The sequence below is a fragment of the Rosa rugosa genome, chromosome 4 (genome assembly GCF_958449725.1).
Source record: "Rosa rugosa chromosome 4, drRosRugo1.1, whole genome shotgun sequence".
Taxonomy (NCBI): Eukaryota; Viridiplantae; Streptophyta; class Magnoliopsida; order Rosales; family Rosaceae; genus Rosa; species Rosa rugosa.
Genome location: NC_084823.1, coordinates 42,877,709 through 42,889,241, shown reverse-complemented (window position 1 = coordinate 42,889,241; position 11,533 = coordinate 42,877,709). Strand labels below are relative to the sequence as shown.

Below are 11,533 nucleotides of genomic sequence, written 5' to 3'. Positions count from 1 at the left end.
GGCGTTGGCTCCAACCACGCTGTGGCCCGGTTGCCGGATTTTGGTCATTTGTTAGCCTTACTGGTGTTCTGGAGAGTTTTGCTCCATTTTTTGTTTTTAGAATTAGGAAGGTATGTCGAGATCAGATGATCGGACTTGAGTTAGAAGTAGGTCTCTTGGCTTTTGTACTACATTGCATCCCTGCTTGTAATTTTCCTTCCTGGAATGAAGTATGGATGATGATTTGATCCAAAAAAGTATTTAACTCTTTTCAAGTAATGGAATCAGAAAATTACCAAGTATACGAAACCAAAATAACTGTAAAAGCCTAATTAAGGCATATTAGTAAGGACAACACTGTATATCTGTACAAAACTGTTATTAGTTAGGAAGGTTGGCCTTATAAATCAATCAAAATTTTCAAATTCTAATCAAGGACAACAAGTACACTTTGCAGCATATTAAATTTAATCAATGGCCTCTTCCAAGCTCTTCACTGTCCTTGCCGTCCTAGCAATTTTTGCCCCTTCAACTTTGGCTAAAGATTATGTTGTGGGTGACGAAGAAGGTTGGACCGTTAAATTTGACTATGAAGCTTGGGTTAAAGGAAAGCAGTTACATGTCGGTGACAGCCTTAGTAAGTAAACAAGCTCTGAATTTGAATTGGTTTCTGCTTTTTTTATCCGTAGTTTTATATGAGATTACTTTCTAATTTGCTTGTATATATTATATATGCAGATTTTAAGTATCCACTAGGTGTCCATGCCACAATGTGGTTGAAGTGAAGGAAAAGGAGTTCAAAGAATGTGCAGGTCCTTCTAGCACTAAGCCATTAACAAGTGGAGAGGATGTGATCAAGCTTGATGCTCCAGGAAAGAAATGGTTCATTTGCAGTGTTGGTAAACATTGTGATCCACCACCCACCCCCCCCCCAATGGGTGGATGATGGTTATTATTGGCAGTCTTTGGATGCTCATGGCTTAAAAATTGAATTATTCTAATTGTTTACTATTGGGAGAATGGTCATTACATTCCCTTTTAGTTATATTTAATCTATAAATCCTCTTAGATCATAAGAACAAGAATGTACAAGGCCGAGAGTTGCAGGAAGTTTCAGGAAATTCAATCAAGTCAATTTCCCAGCTAGTTTGCTCAAGGCTTTTTGCAGCGAGTTGCCAGTTGCCACAGCTTTTGAGGCTATATTAATTCTTCACCACGTTCCCCTCGGTTGTAATATGTGTCAGTCAATTGGCTATATATATGCATGTAATTGAATGTAATTTGGCTAGAAGATGAAAAGACACATGCTTAGTGATCAAGTTTAATGAAAATTCCTATAAAGGTCTAGAAAGGAAAGTAGTACAAATTCATATATCCATTTATATCACGTTATCACTAAGACACTAATTATATTAATATCTTGGTAGGGCCAATGGATCTAAAAGTTACTATGAACTTGAAGCGGTCGAAAAAATTTAATGGTTAGATGACTTGATTGAATATCTTTTTTCTTTCAAGAATATAATTTCGATCTAAACTTTAATTTAATAAACCACCATAGGTGGTTGAGTTGATAAGAACTTTCAGGTGTGGATTCGAATCCCGCCGACGGTAATTGGAGTTAAATCTCAATCTATTCTTGGTGGCCAGGGAAATGAAGCGTTCTGACATGATCCCCCGGCACAGATTAGTCTCTGGGCCTAGGAAGCCTTTGAGGAACTGTATGATCTAGATAAAAAAAAAAAACTTTAATTTTGTACAACGCACATTTCATCCCTTACCAAAAATCAATAGAATCGAATTAATTTCATTAGTCTACAAATTCTTCATCCATATTTGATCAACTATGTTAATCAGATTATATATTCCAGAAGAAACAGAACTTAGTATATAATGGTGTGCAATTCGTATAAATATTTGAAGTATTACATTTTGATTTCAGATCTCACCTAATAACAGTAAAAAATAAATTAATTAGACCCAAGCTATGACACTCGTTAAGTTCGATATTAAGCCATGAGCATCCCCAGAACGGTGGCAATAGTAACGACGATCAACCCATATCTCGCTCCATTAACAACACTTGTAGTTGCTGCAGAGGTACTGGGGCTTGGACTAGGAGCAAAGGAAGCTGGCATAACAGTTATGAAAAGCTTCTGGGGTCCAACTTCACAGTGCTTAGAAACACCACAAATGTACCATTTTCTTCCTGGCGTTGCTAGGTTTATCACATCCTGTCCACTTGTTAATGCCACAGTGCCTGCAGGAGCTGCACATTCTTGGAACCCAGTTCCATTCACCTTAAGCACATTGTGAGCTCCTTCTGGGTAGTTAAATACTGCATATCATAACAGAAAATCACGAAATTAATATCCAGATATCAAAGACTAATTAAAAGAAAGAAGAAGTTATTAAAAAAAAAAAATTATACAAGATTGTAGAGCTTGATAATTTACGCACCGAGGTTATCACCAACATAGAAGAGCTTTCCCTGAGCCCAAGCTTGGTAGTCAACAGTATTGGTCCAACCTTTGTCATCACCAACAATAAAATCAGAGGCCAAAATTGAAGGGGTAACAATTGCTAGAATGGCAAGGATTATGAAGAAGTGGGAAGAGGCCATTAGTCCTAATCCTAAGATTGATGAGTTAATTAATTGCTTAGCTTCCTTCTGTATATGAAGATGAAGAAGAAGTTTGTTCTGTTTGAGATTGATGATTAGCTGAGTTGATTTGCTTGGTGAAGTGAGGTCCAGCTGCTGCCAATATATAGGGTTGTTTGGTTCTAGCATACGCCTAGGGCGGCACAGAATGCCGATGCCCAATGGCACGAAAAGATTTGAGAGTTAAATTAATACAAGGTCATAATCACACTATAATATTCACTGATTAGTACATTAATATTCTGTTGCAGCTATTCAGAAATGGATTTTCTTCTCACGTTAATTTTTTCCCCCCCTTTCAGTTTGACCAGTTCAATGAATTTATACTGGTGGCTTCCTGCCTGTACCAATATATTGAATTAGTCCTACTACTGTCCTACATTATCAAATTTCTTGTCCCGTACGTCTAGCTATCCGGCGATACCCTTCAACAATATTCTGAACTCCTAGTGCAGAATACTTCGGTCTCATCCAATTCATCCTCTTCTACCTAGCCTAGCTAGTGTGCTAATGATCGGACTTACATTTTATACTTTGGAGTGAATACCTTTTCATTTAATAATATATATTGAGCAATGTTAGCTATAGTAACTCTCCTTTTTTAATTAAATCAGGACATTTGAGATCGACCTTGTGCGGGGATAAGTTAATTAAGCGCGGTGGAACTGTCATTTTCTGATTTAGCTAGCGGTAAATAATAATAATATATGAGATGAGCTGCAAATTAATTCAAATGAATTGTTCTTCATTAGCTAGCTAGATTGAATTTTCAAGAGTGGAAAGATGATAATGAAGTTGATATATTACTTAGGATTTGATTTTCCGGTCATTACATGTTCTTAAATAGCTAACAGTAAATAAAGCTTAAACATTGGTACATAGGAAACTAGGGCAATCGAATGTACTTTTCGATAATACGATGAGGCATACTTCCCATGGCCCATCTCACGCAGCGTGCTACTAGGGTTAGGAGTTAAGACTCATTCAACGCGTCTATAATATTTTGCAAAAATTTGTAGGATTCGTACATACCTCATATGGCAGGCCACCGGTAAGTGTTACTCAACGCTACCAAATCAGACCAAAAGCAATAAGATAGTCGGTTAGTTTATCATATATGTCGTATTCAACTCTGAGGTTTTTACGTGCCATTCGGCAAGCAGTGCCGTCCTCGGAATGTACTTATCCTATAGATTCTTGACTCATACAAGTCCAGAACCTTTATATAATTGGGTAGCATTGAACTCATTTTTCAAAATCACCTCGACCGATAGAGCTCATCATCTCAAAAACAACCAAATTCAAAGAAACAAATTAAGAAGCTTTCATTACCAAGTCAGAACCATTTTAGTCATAATTAGTTTCAAATTTACAAACTACAATATGGCCTCTATTTCCCAGCTCTTCGTAATTGTTGCGATGCTAGCAATTTTTACTCCTACAATTTTCGCAACGGATTTTATTGTCGGTGACGACAAAGGTTGGACCATTAATGTCGACTACCAAGCTTGGGCTCAGGGAAAGCAGTTCTACGTTGGCGATAACCTTGGTAATTACTTGCGCATGCTTCTTTTTTTCTTCTTATTTTAATCTTATCGGTCTCTTTCATATTTTATCTTGAAACTGATTCAAGATTTCGTTCTTCTTCTCTTTGCAGTTTTTAACTACCCAGTAGGTGTTCACAATGTGCTGAAGGTGAATGGAACTGGTTTCCAAGAATGTGCAGCTCCTGCAGGCACTGTAGCATTAACAGGTGGGAAAGACGTGATAAACTTAGCAACCCCAGGGAGGAAATGGTACATCTGTGGTGTGTCTAAACACTGTGAAGTCGGACCCCAGAAGCTTTTCATAACTGTGACGCCAGCTTCCTTTGCTCCCAGCCCAAGCCCTACTACCTCTGCAGCAAGTATAAGGGGTAATGGAGCAAGATATGGGTGGATCATCGTTACTGTTGGCACCATTCTTGGGATGCTCATGGCCTAATATTTGAATTTAGTATTCTAGTTCTTTTATTGTTTATAGCATTAAATTAATTATTTGCATAGTTAAAGGTTATGCATTAAGCGTGAGTTTATGAATTGATCAGATGATACTTCAATTCAAGTTCAAATAATTATACAATTTATACACCAGCTGTGCCATATTAACACCTACACCAGCCCTGCAGTCAGGACTTTTTTTGTTTAACCAATATACATATATATGCACGACAGTGACCTCATTTTCTTAATGTCTCAATAATTTCAGACTATAAATAAAGGATTTGTAGAGACACTAAGCTCTTTGAAATAGAGAGATTAATCAAATTTAATTTAAGAATTTGTATTGATTCAATCATGGAGTGAACTCCAAGTGAAGTATCACTAAAAAGTACTATCAAGACATCATAAGCAGTTGCCAAGAGGTCAATGATCGATTACTTGGGTTGTTGAAACAATATCGATCATCTCCTTTGGCAATGGAAGAACGAGTATTTATATCAATAGTTTTTTTTTTTGCGTGCCAATTGAATTTTTCATGTATGATAGGGTGACTTGAAAGGTGAACAAGTTCGCATTATGAACCCTTTTTTTTTGGGGGGGGGGGGGGGGGGGGGGGGTTCTGTCATTGTGCATTGTGTTCCCACAGTAGGATTGAATGAGAATAAAGGCAAAAAAATTATAGAGTTATCGAACATGATCCTTTCCATTCCTTTATTGTTCTTAAAAATATGAAAGTTTACAATTTACTATATGAAGCATTTGTCTTAGTTTTCCAATAGCACTATCGATAAATTAGTGTTTAATTATTTACTTGGAATGTATAATCTCACTCTCTGAAATTAATAGAACAAAAGAGTTAATTTGACTATATCGTACTTGTCTATTTCAAAGAGTTTTCATTGGTTCATCTATTCCTGCGGATTTATAATCTAGACATCGGATAACTTGTAACAGAGAAAAGTTAAGAAAGTAGTCATTGGTGAATGGTGGCTACAGAAAGAAGTTATGCACCTGCTAGCCTAGTGGTGAAAACGGATCCAGCTCCTCTAAAGTGAGGAGGTTGTGAATTTACGTCAATTTCATTAAATCTTGACTCTCTGTCTAATCTAAGGGTCATTACAATTGACACATCACTCTTCCATTAATTTTTTATTTTTCATCTAAACTCTAGTTAACTCTGCCAACTCTAGAAAAAAAAAAATGGGGATTTTGATAACTAGCTTAAGCTTAAATAGACTTTTGGCCATATGCAAGAGTTTCTGGCTTCCATCAATTAACTAAGAATTCAATTATAAATTTTTTTCCAGTCGAATAGGCAGTTTTACCAGAAGAACTTACATCCATAGCTAGGGCATTCATAATCCCATCAGGGGATTCTCAGGGTAGCAATCAAATAAGCTATTTCATTATTCCTACGAGGGATACAAGAGAACAACACCATTTCAAAGTTGGATGCCAAGACTTTGATATCAAACTGGACAGCCTCAATAGAGGCATCAGGTTCCCGCTGCCTTGCAAATATTCAATCACCAGTTTAACTTAAAGGAAAACTGAAAGCTTGCCAACCCTAATTATTTCGTGTATGTGATTCATTAGGCTTTTTAATTCGATCTGGGTAATCTGAACTCTGAAGTCTTTAAGGTTGATCACAAAGACCCTCATATTTCATGAATTTAATCGCTCTAATAAAACAGAAAAATAGTTGAAAATAATATCGTCAAAATTTTAGGGAAGTATTGGGAAGATTGCAAGTTCGTCATGGTGGTGGGTTTTGGTTTGCACTCCTCTTGCCGTCAACTCTCGAACGCAGAGGAGAAACAATTCGTCAAGCTTTTTTTTTTTCTCCTAGAGTTAACCGCATAGTTAACTAGGGTTTAGATAAAAAATAAAAAATTAATGAAAAAATGATGTGTCAATTGTAATGACTCTTAGATTAGACAGAGAGTCAAGATTTAATGAAATTGACGTAAATTCACAACCTCCTCACTTTAGAGGAGCTGGATCCGGTGAAAACTATTAACTTTGGGAGGGGCTACAAATTCAAACTTTTTGCTTGTAATCCACAAACAACATCATCAACTGGCATGTTTTGACTCAATTGTTTCTTACAATATATGTATACGTATAAATTTTCAGTGACTACCTGAATATGAGCTGAGGCATTCATGATTATGAAGGTCTTTGTCATATTGACAGGCATATAGGTCAATTTTTTTTTTTCCGGTCACAAGAGCATGCTATCAAAGTTCATTATAATCATTATTTAAAATATGTTTATTATAATCAAACAAGTGAAAAAACAAAAAAGAAAAACATCAAAGTTTAAACATAAAACACGCACCATATGCTTTACCCATCTCACTCATTGAATTCTTAATTAAGGATTGTTCAACGTGTCTACAAATGGAAATGTGGGAATCATATTAATCTTATAGAAATTAAAAAAACAAAAACCGGTTTCTGCGTAGCTCCAAGAAAGTAGTAATCTCGTAATAGTAATGCATATAATTAATTAATATGTTGATTCAGTGATCTACTTCATTCAACTCTGAAATCTCTTCGCGCCATTCGGCAAATTAAGCAGTGCCGTCCTGGGGCTGCATCCTATTGATTCTAGACTTACCCAAGAACATCCACAACCACAATCCCTATAAATGGGCAGAGCAACGAACTCATTTTTCACAACAGAACCGACTGATCGATCAAGCTCATCATTGATCATCTCAACAGAACCAAATTCATAGAAAAGAAAGAAAAGGCTGAGCATTAGCTAGTAAAAATGGCCTCTTCTAAGCTCTTCATAGTTCTTGCCATTCTTGCGATTGTTTCCCCAACAATTTTGGCAACAGATTTTATTGTTGGTGATGACAAGGGTTGGACCATTAATGTTGATTACCAAGCTTGGGCTCAGGGAAAGCTCTTCTATGTTGGTGACAACCTTGGTAAACTACTAACAACCTCTCCTCCTCAACAAACTTAAAATTTCCTCTTCTATTTTTTTCTTCTATATATTTTCTTCTTTCTCTCAATCTTCGATCTGGGAACTGACTGAGGATTTTGTGATTGTCTTTTATTATGCATGCAGTATTTAACTACCCAGAAGGAGCTCACAATGTGGTTAAGGTGAATGGAACTGGGTTCCAAGAATGTGCAGCTCCTGCAGGCACTGTGGCATTAACAAGTGGACAGGATGTGATAAACCTAGCAACGCCAGGAAGAAAATGGTACATATGTGGTGTTTCTAAGCACTGTGAAGTTGGACCCCAGAAGCTTTTCATAACTGTTATGCCAGCTTCCTTTGCTCCTAGTCCAAGCCCCACTACCTCTGCAGCAACTATAAGTTCTGTTAATGGAGTTAGATTTGGGTGGATGATCATTGTTATTGGCATTCTTGGGATGCTCATCTACGCTTGAGATTGGACTAGTGCTCTCCGAGTTTCCATTTTATTGTATCTGATTATTAGATTAATTCTTTCCTGTTATTAAGTGTGAGTTTCTGAATGATATTTTGGATATTTCAAGCATTAATTTATATGAACTGCATGCCAGTTTATTGTTTTGTTTGTCATGTTCCAAAGTCTAATAACCAGCTTGGATAGAAAATTGCAATGAAAATCACGAAATAGAGATCTACCTAAATATTTTAGGGTGCTTTTAACAGCTCTAAACTGGGGGCAGAAGTGGAGAAAACAATGTGATTTTCATGATGAACCATTTGTTAACCATCCGAAAATCACATTTAAGAGATGTACAAATTTGGCAACAATACTTTCAAATGAGGAATCAGTTGTCAGGTACTTATCAAAACCACTTTCAAATGCTTTCAAAATTGTTCAAGCGACATTTTATATATATTTTATAATATTTTTATATTTATAACTGATTTTTTATATTAATTCAAAAACACTTCTGGCGCTCTAGGAAGCAATTCCAAACAAACCCAAAAATTTCATTACATTACATGTTCCCATGTTACAAATATCCCAAATTATTCACTCCCAATGAGAAACCCTATAATACCGACCATAATTAACATCCACCCGTATCTTTCTCCGATCGTTGCTCCAGAGGTACTAGGGCTTGGGGCTGCTGGGCTGGGGGAAGCAGGTGGGCTTGAATTACTTGGGCTTGAGAGCTCTGGGCTTGAGGGTGCTGAGCTTGAGGCACTTGGGCTGGATTCACTCGGGCTTGGGCTAGGAGTAGAGGAAGATGAAGATGAAGATGAAGATGATTCCACATTTATAGCAACCTTCTGGTTCCCCATTTGACAATGTCTACCAACATTGCAAAAGAAATATTTCTTTCCTGGGGCATCAAGCTTGATCACATCCTCTCCACTCGTTAATTCCTTACCGTCAGCAGGAGCTTTACATCTATTAAAGTCTTTCTCTTCCACTTCAACCACACTGTGGGATCCTTTTGGATATAAAAAAACTGCACATATGATAAGAGCAAGTTACAACTTAATCCTATATAAATTGACAGATTAGCAGATAAAAGAAAGAAGTTAAAGAAAATTCTACTTACGGAGTCTGTCACCAACAGAAAATTTTTTTCCCTTTGCCCAAGCTTCATAATCAACTTCAATTGTCCAACCTGCTTTGTCACCAACCACATAATCTTTGGCCACAATCAAAGGGACGAAAATTGCTAGAATGGAAAAGATAATAAAGAGCTGGGAAGAGGCCATTGAGTTTAATTTGTTTGCTTGATGACAAAATAACTGTTGGCCTCTTTGATGAGAACTTGAAAATTTTGATTCGTTTATAAGGGAATAGAAGGCAACTTTCCTAACTAATCCAGGTTAATTTTTTTGTTAGTTTTCTATATTTACTTAATTTTTTTTCCAGCTAAAATAGGAAGTATTGATTGATTTCAATATGATATTCTATATGTGACCGAATTCCTTCCTCATTTGCTTGATGTAATACCTGGGCTGTATGATTCAGGTATTGTTTACTAAATTTTAAGGTTTCAATTGCTAATTTTTGGCTGTCGTATATTTCCTTCCTATTTTCATCATCGGCCAAAGGAAGCCCCGATATATTTGATAGTCATTGCTAATTTTATGTTTAGCATGTGTACATGGATAGAAGACAGGTCAGGAAATGTTCCACTAGTCTGCAAAAAAAGCTAATATAGGAAAGGAAATATATACAATAGCTCCCTAAAATATCAATTTGGATATGATTTTGTCCACAAGATCATGCCAAAGGCGTAAGAGAAAAAGGGGAAAAAAAGTATCGTTCATATAGAGGGACCTTCGTGCTCAGTCCAGACGAGTTTATAAAGAGGGACGTTTAGGTAGGAGATCATTTTAGTCTGTTCATGATTAGGTAGGAGATCATTTTTGGTTAGGGACTTAGGGCTCCATAACTTCTCTAATATTGAAACTAATTATGCCTTCGTCGAAGTTCCCATCTAGGAAGCTTAAGGTAAAATGGAAAGGGATAATGAATTGATATATATGAAATTCTTTTTGAATTTCAATAAGATACTTATTTATCATACAATTATCTCCGGTTTCAAAATTTGATTGATTTGGATTTTTTTTCGATCAATTAAGGAGTTTTTTTTAATAAGCAGTATATTTTATGAAAATTTTATAAATTATGAAATGAAATATTCTAAACTAACTCTCAACTCATAACTTAATTTTTGAATAAAGGGTTGGTGCAGCTGCCCTCAACCCTTGATTAATGAAACTGCAAACACAAGGGGGGCATTGAGCCTAAACCCCTTATTATAATAAGCGTCTAGAGAATATTCTGAAATGATATCAGGAGTCTCTACAAAATATATATATTCTAACATGCACCAACTAGTAAAGAGTGCTCTACCGGCTACTCCATTTGCTTTGACAACGCGGTGACATAACAGAAAGATAACTCGATTGCAACGAAGCATAATTAACAATACCGCAGCTCTCAACTCATAACTTTTGGTATCGTGATTAGATATGACTTTATGGAGAGATTATTATAGAATAGCTAATGTAATTTGTCCATGTAAAAACGACTTTCCGTTGATTAGTTCATGTATAAAAAATATATATATATATAAAAAATTATTCGCCCCTATATTGATCAAACTTTGCCTAAATGTTGCAATTCTACAAGCACAGGCCATCATATATGCACATGGTACTCCACAACCATAGAATAATTCCTTGATTTTGTGATATAATTATCTCCGGCTTGAACTTGGATTGATTAGATTTGTTTTCAATCAATCAAGAAATTCTTCCCATTCTAGAAGGAATCAAACTCTTGAACTTCACCCTCCTTTCACCACTTAGGTCAACTACCATTAGATCCAAGGTGAAAATAAATATTTGATTGAGGAGAATGGAGATCAAGATACGTTTGATGCTAATTCGCACCGGTATGTTTTAGCTATGGGAAGCCAATTAGACACTGTTTCATCCGAGTTTATGTGAAGCTAGCGCAACTCCAACGATGGGAGAGTCATTTGGGGATGCGCAAACACTATTTATGTGGAGGTGCTTTGTTTAGGATGCCGTTTCAAATTTGCACATAATTTTGATGAGGTCTCTCTACGTGTACAACTTGATGTTCTTCGATCTATATAATTCTTTCATCCAAAAAGATAATATGTAGCAAATATATCCAACTCTCTAACATAAATTGAGATCTTATGCAACAACATCTTGATTTTCAGCCACACGAAATTATTGAACCCTCTTATCTGTGCGTATAATAGTTCATATATAGTACTTTGTGGCCTCAGTCTCATAATAAATTTATGATCTTAAGCGACAAACTCAATATTGATTTTCTCTCACGGGATATACCTTAAGAAACCCACTTTTTCTGAACAAAGTATTGGCTCCCATTTCATACCCCAACCACCACCATAGTACATAACACACGTACGTACCTCTACTCCT

The 11,533-nt window shown here is 36.2% G+C and overlaps 4 protein-coding genes across 4 annotated transcripts; 2 read left to right on the top strand and 2 right to left on the bottom strand.

The window, feature by feature from the left end:
• Positions 1–1,862: 1,862 nt before the first annotated feature.
• LOC133741728 (blue copper protein 1a-like) lies at positions 1,863–2,705 on the bottom strand. Its single transcript, XM_062169443.1, has 2 exons — positions 2,440–2,705; positions 1,863–2,317 (listed from the first exon to the last, which is right to left on the bottom strand). The coding sequence occupies exons 1-2, from the start codon at positions 2,600–2,602 to the stop codon at positions 1,989–1,991; spliced, it is 492 nt and encodes a 163-aa protein (XP_062025427.1). The 5' UTR covers positions 2,603–2,705; the 3' UTR covers positions 1,863–1,988.
• A 1,189-nt stretch (positions 2,706–3,894) lies between these two features.
• LOC133741729 (blue copper protein 1b-like) lies at positions 3,895–4,768 on the top strand. Its single transcript, XM_062169444.1, has 2 exons — positions 3,895–4,190; positions 4,299–4,768. The coding sequence occupies exons 1-2, from the start codon at positions 4,025–4,027 to the stop codon at positions 4,622–4,624; spliced, it is 492 nt and encodes a 163-aa protein (XP_062025428.1). The 5' UTR covers positions 3,895–4,024; the 3' UTR covers positions 4,625–4,768.
• Positions 4,769–7,231: 2,463 nt separating this feature from the next.
• On the top strand, positions 7,232–8,184 carry LOC133742132 (blue copper protein 1a-like). The gene is made up of 2 exons (XM_062169813.1): positions 7,232–7,565; positions 7,709–8,184. Exons 1-2 carry the CDS (start codon positions 7,403–7,405, stop codon positions 8,035–8,037), a joined length of 492 nt encoding a protein of 163 aa, XP_062025797.1. The 5' UTR covers positions 7,232–7,402; the 3' UTR covers positions 8,038–8,184.
• A 257-nt stretch (positions 8,185–8,441) lies between these two features.
• Positions 8,442–9,374, bottom strand: LOC133706680 (blue copper protein 1b-like). Its single transcript, XM_062132226.1, has 2 exons — positions 9,151–9,374; positions 8,442–9,057 (listed from the first exon to the last, which is right to left on the bottom strand). Exons 1-2 carry the CDS (start codon positions 9,311–9,313, stop codon positions 8,612–8,614), a joined length of 609 nt encoding a protein of 202 aa, XP_061988210.1. The 5' UTR covers positions 9,314–9,374; the 3' UTR covers positions 8,442–8,611.
• Between the last annotated feature and the right edge of the window lie 2,159 nt (positions 9,375–11,533).

Coding starts and splice junctions, on each gene's coding strand:
- LOC133742132 (XM_062169813.1), top strand. CDS start 7,403: ATGGCCTCTTCTAAGCTCTTCATAGTTCTTGCCATTCTTGCGATTGTT. Junction 7,566..7,708: donor CTATGTTGGTGACAACCTTG/GTAAACTACTAA, acceptor TTATGCATGCAG/TATTTAACTACCCAGAAGGA.
- LOC133706680 (XM_062132226.1), bottom strand. CDS start 9,313: ATGGCCTCTTCCCAGCTCTTTATTATCTTTTCCATTCTAGCAATTTTC. Junction 9,058..9,150: donor TTCTGTTGGTGACAGACTCC/GTAAGTAGAATT, acceptor TCATATGTGCAG/TTTTTTTATATCCAAAAGGA.
- LOC133741728 (XM_062169443.1), bottom strand. CDS start 2,602: ATGGCCTCTTCCCACTTCTTCATAATCCTTGCCATTCTAGCAATTGTT. Junction 2,318..2,439: donor CTATGTTGGTGATAACCTCG/GTGCGTAAATTA, acceptor TATGATATGCAG/TATTTAACTACCCAGAAGGA.
- LOC133741729 (XM_062169444.1), top strand. CDS start 4,025: ATGGCCTCTATTTCCCAGCTCTTCGTAATTGTTGCGATGCTAGCAATT. Junction 4,191..4,298: donor CTACGTTGGCGATAACCTTG/GTAATTACTTGC, acceptor TTCTCTTTGCAG/TTTTTAACTACCCAGTAGGT.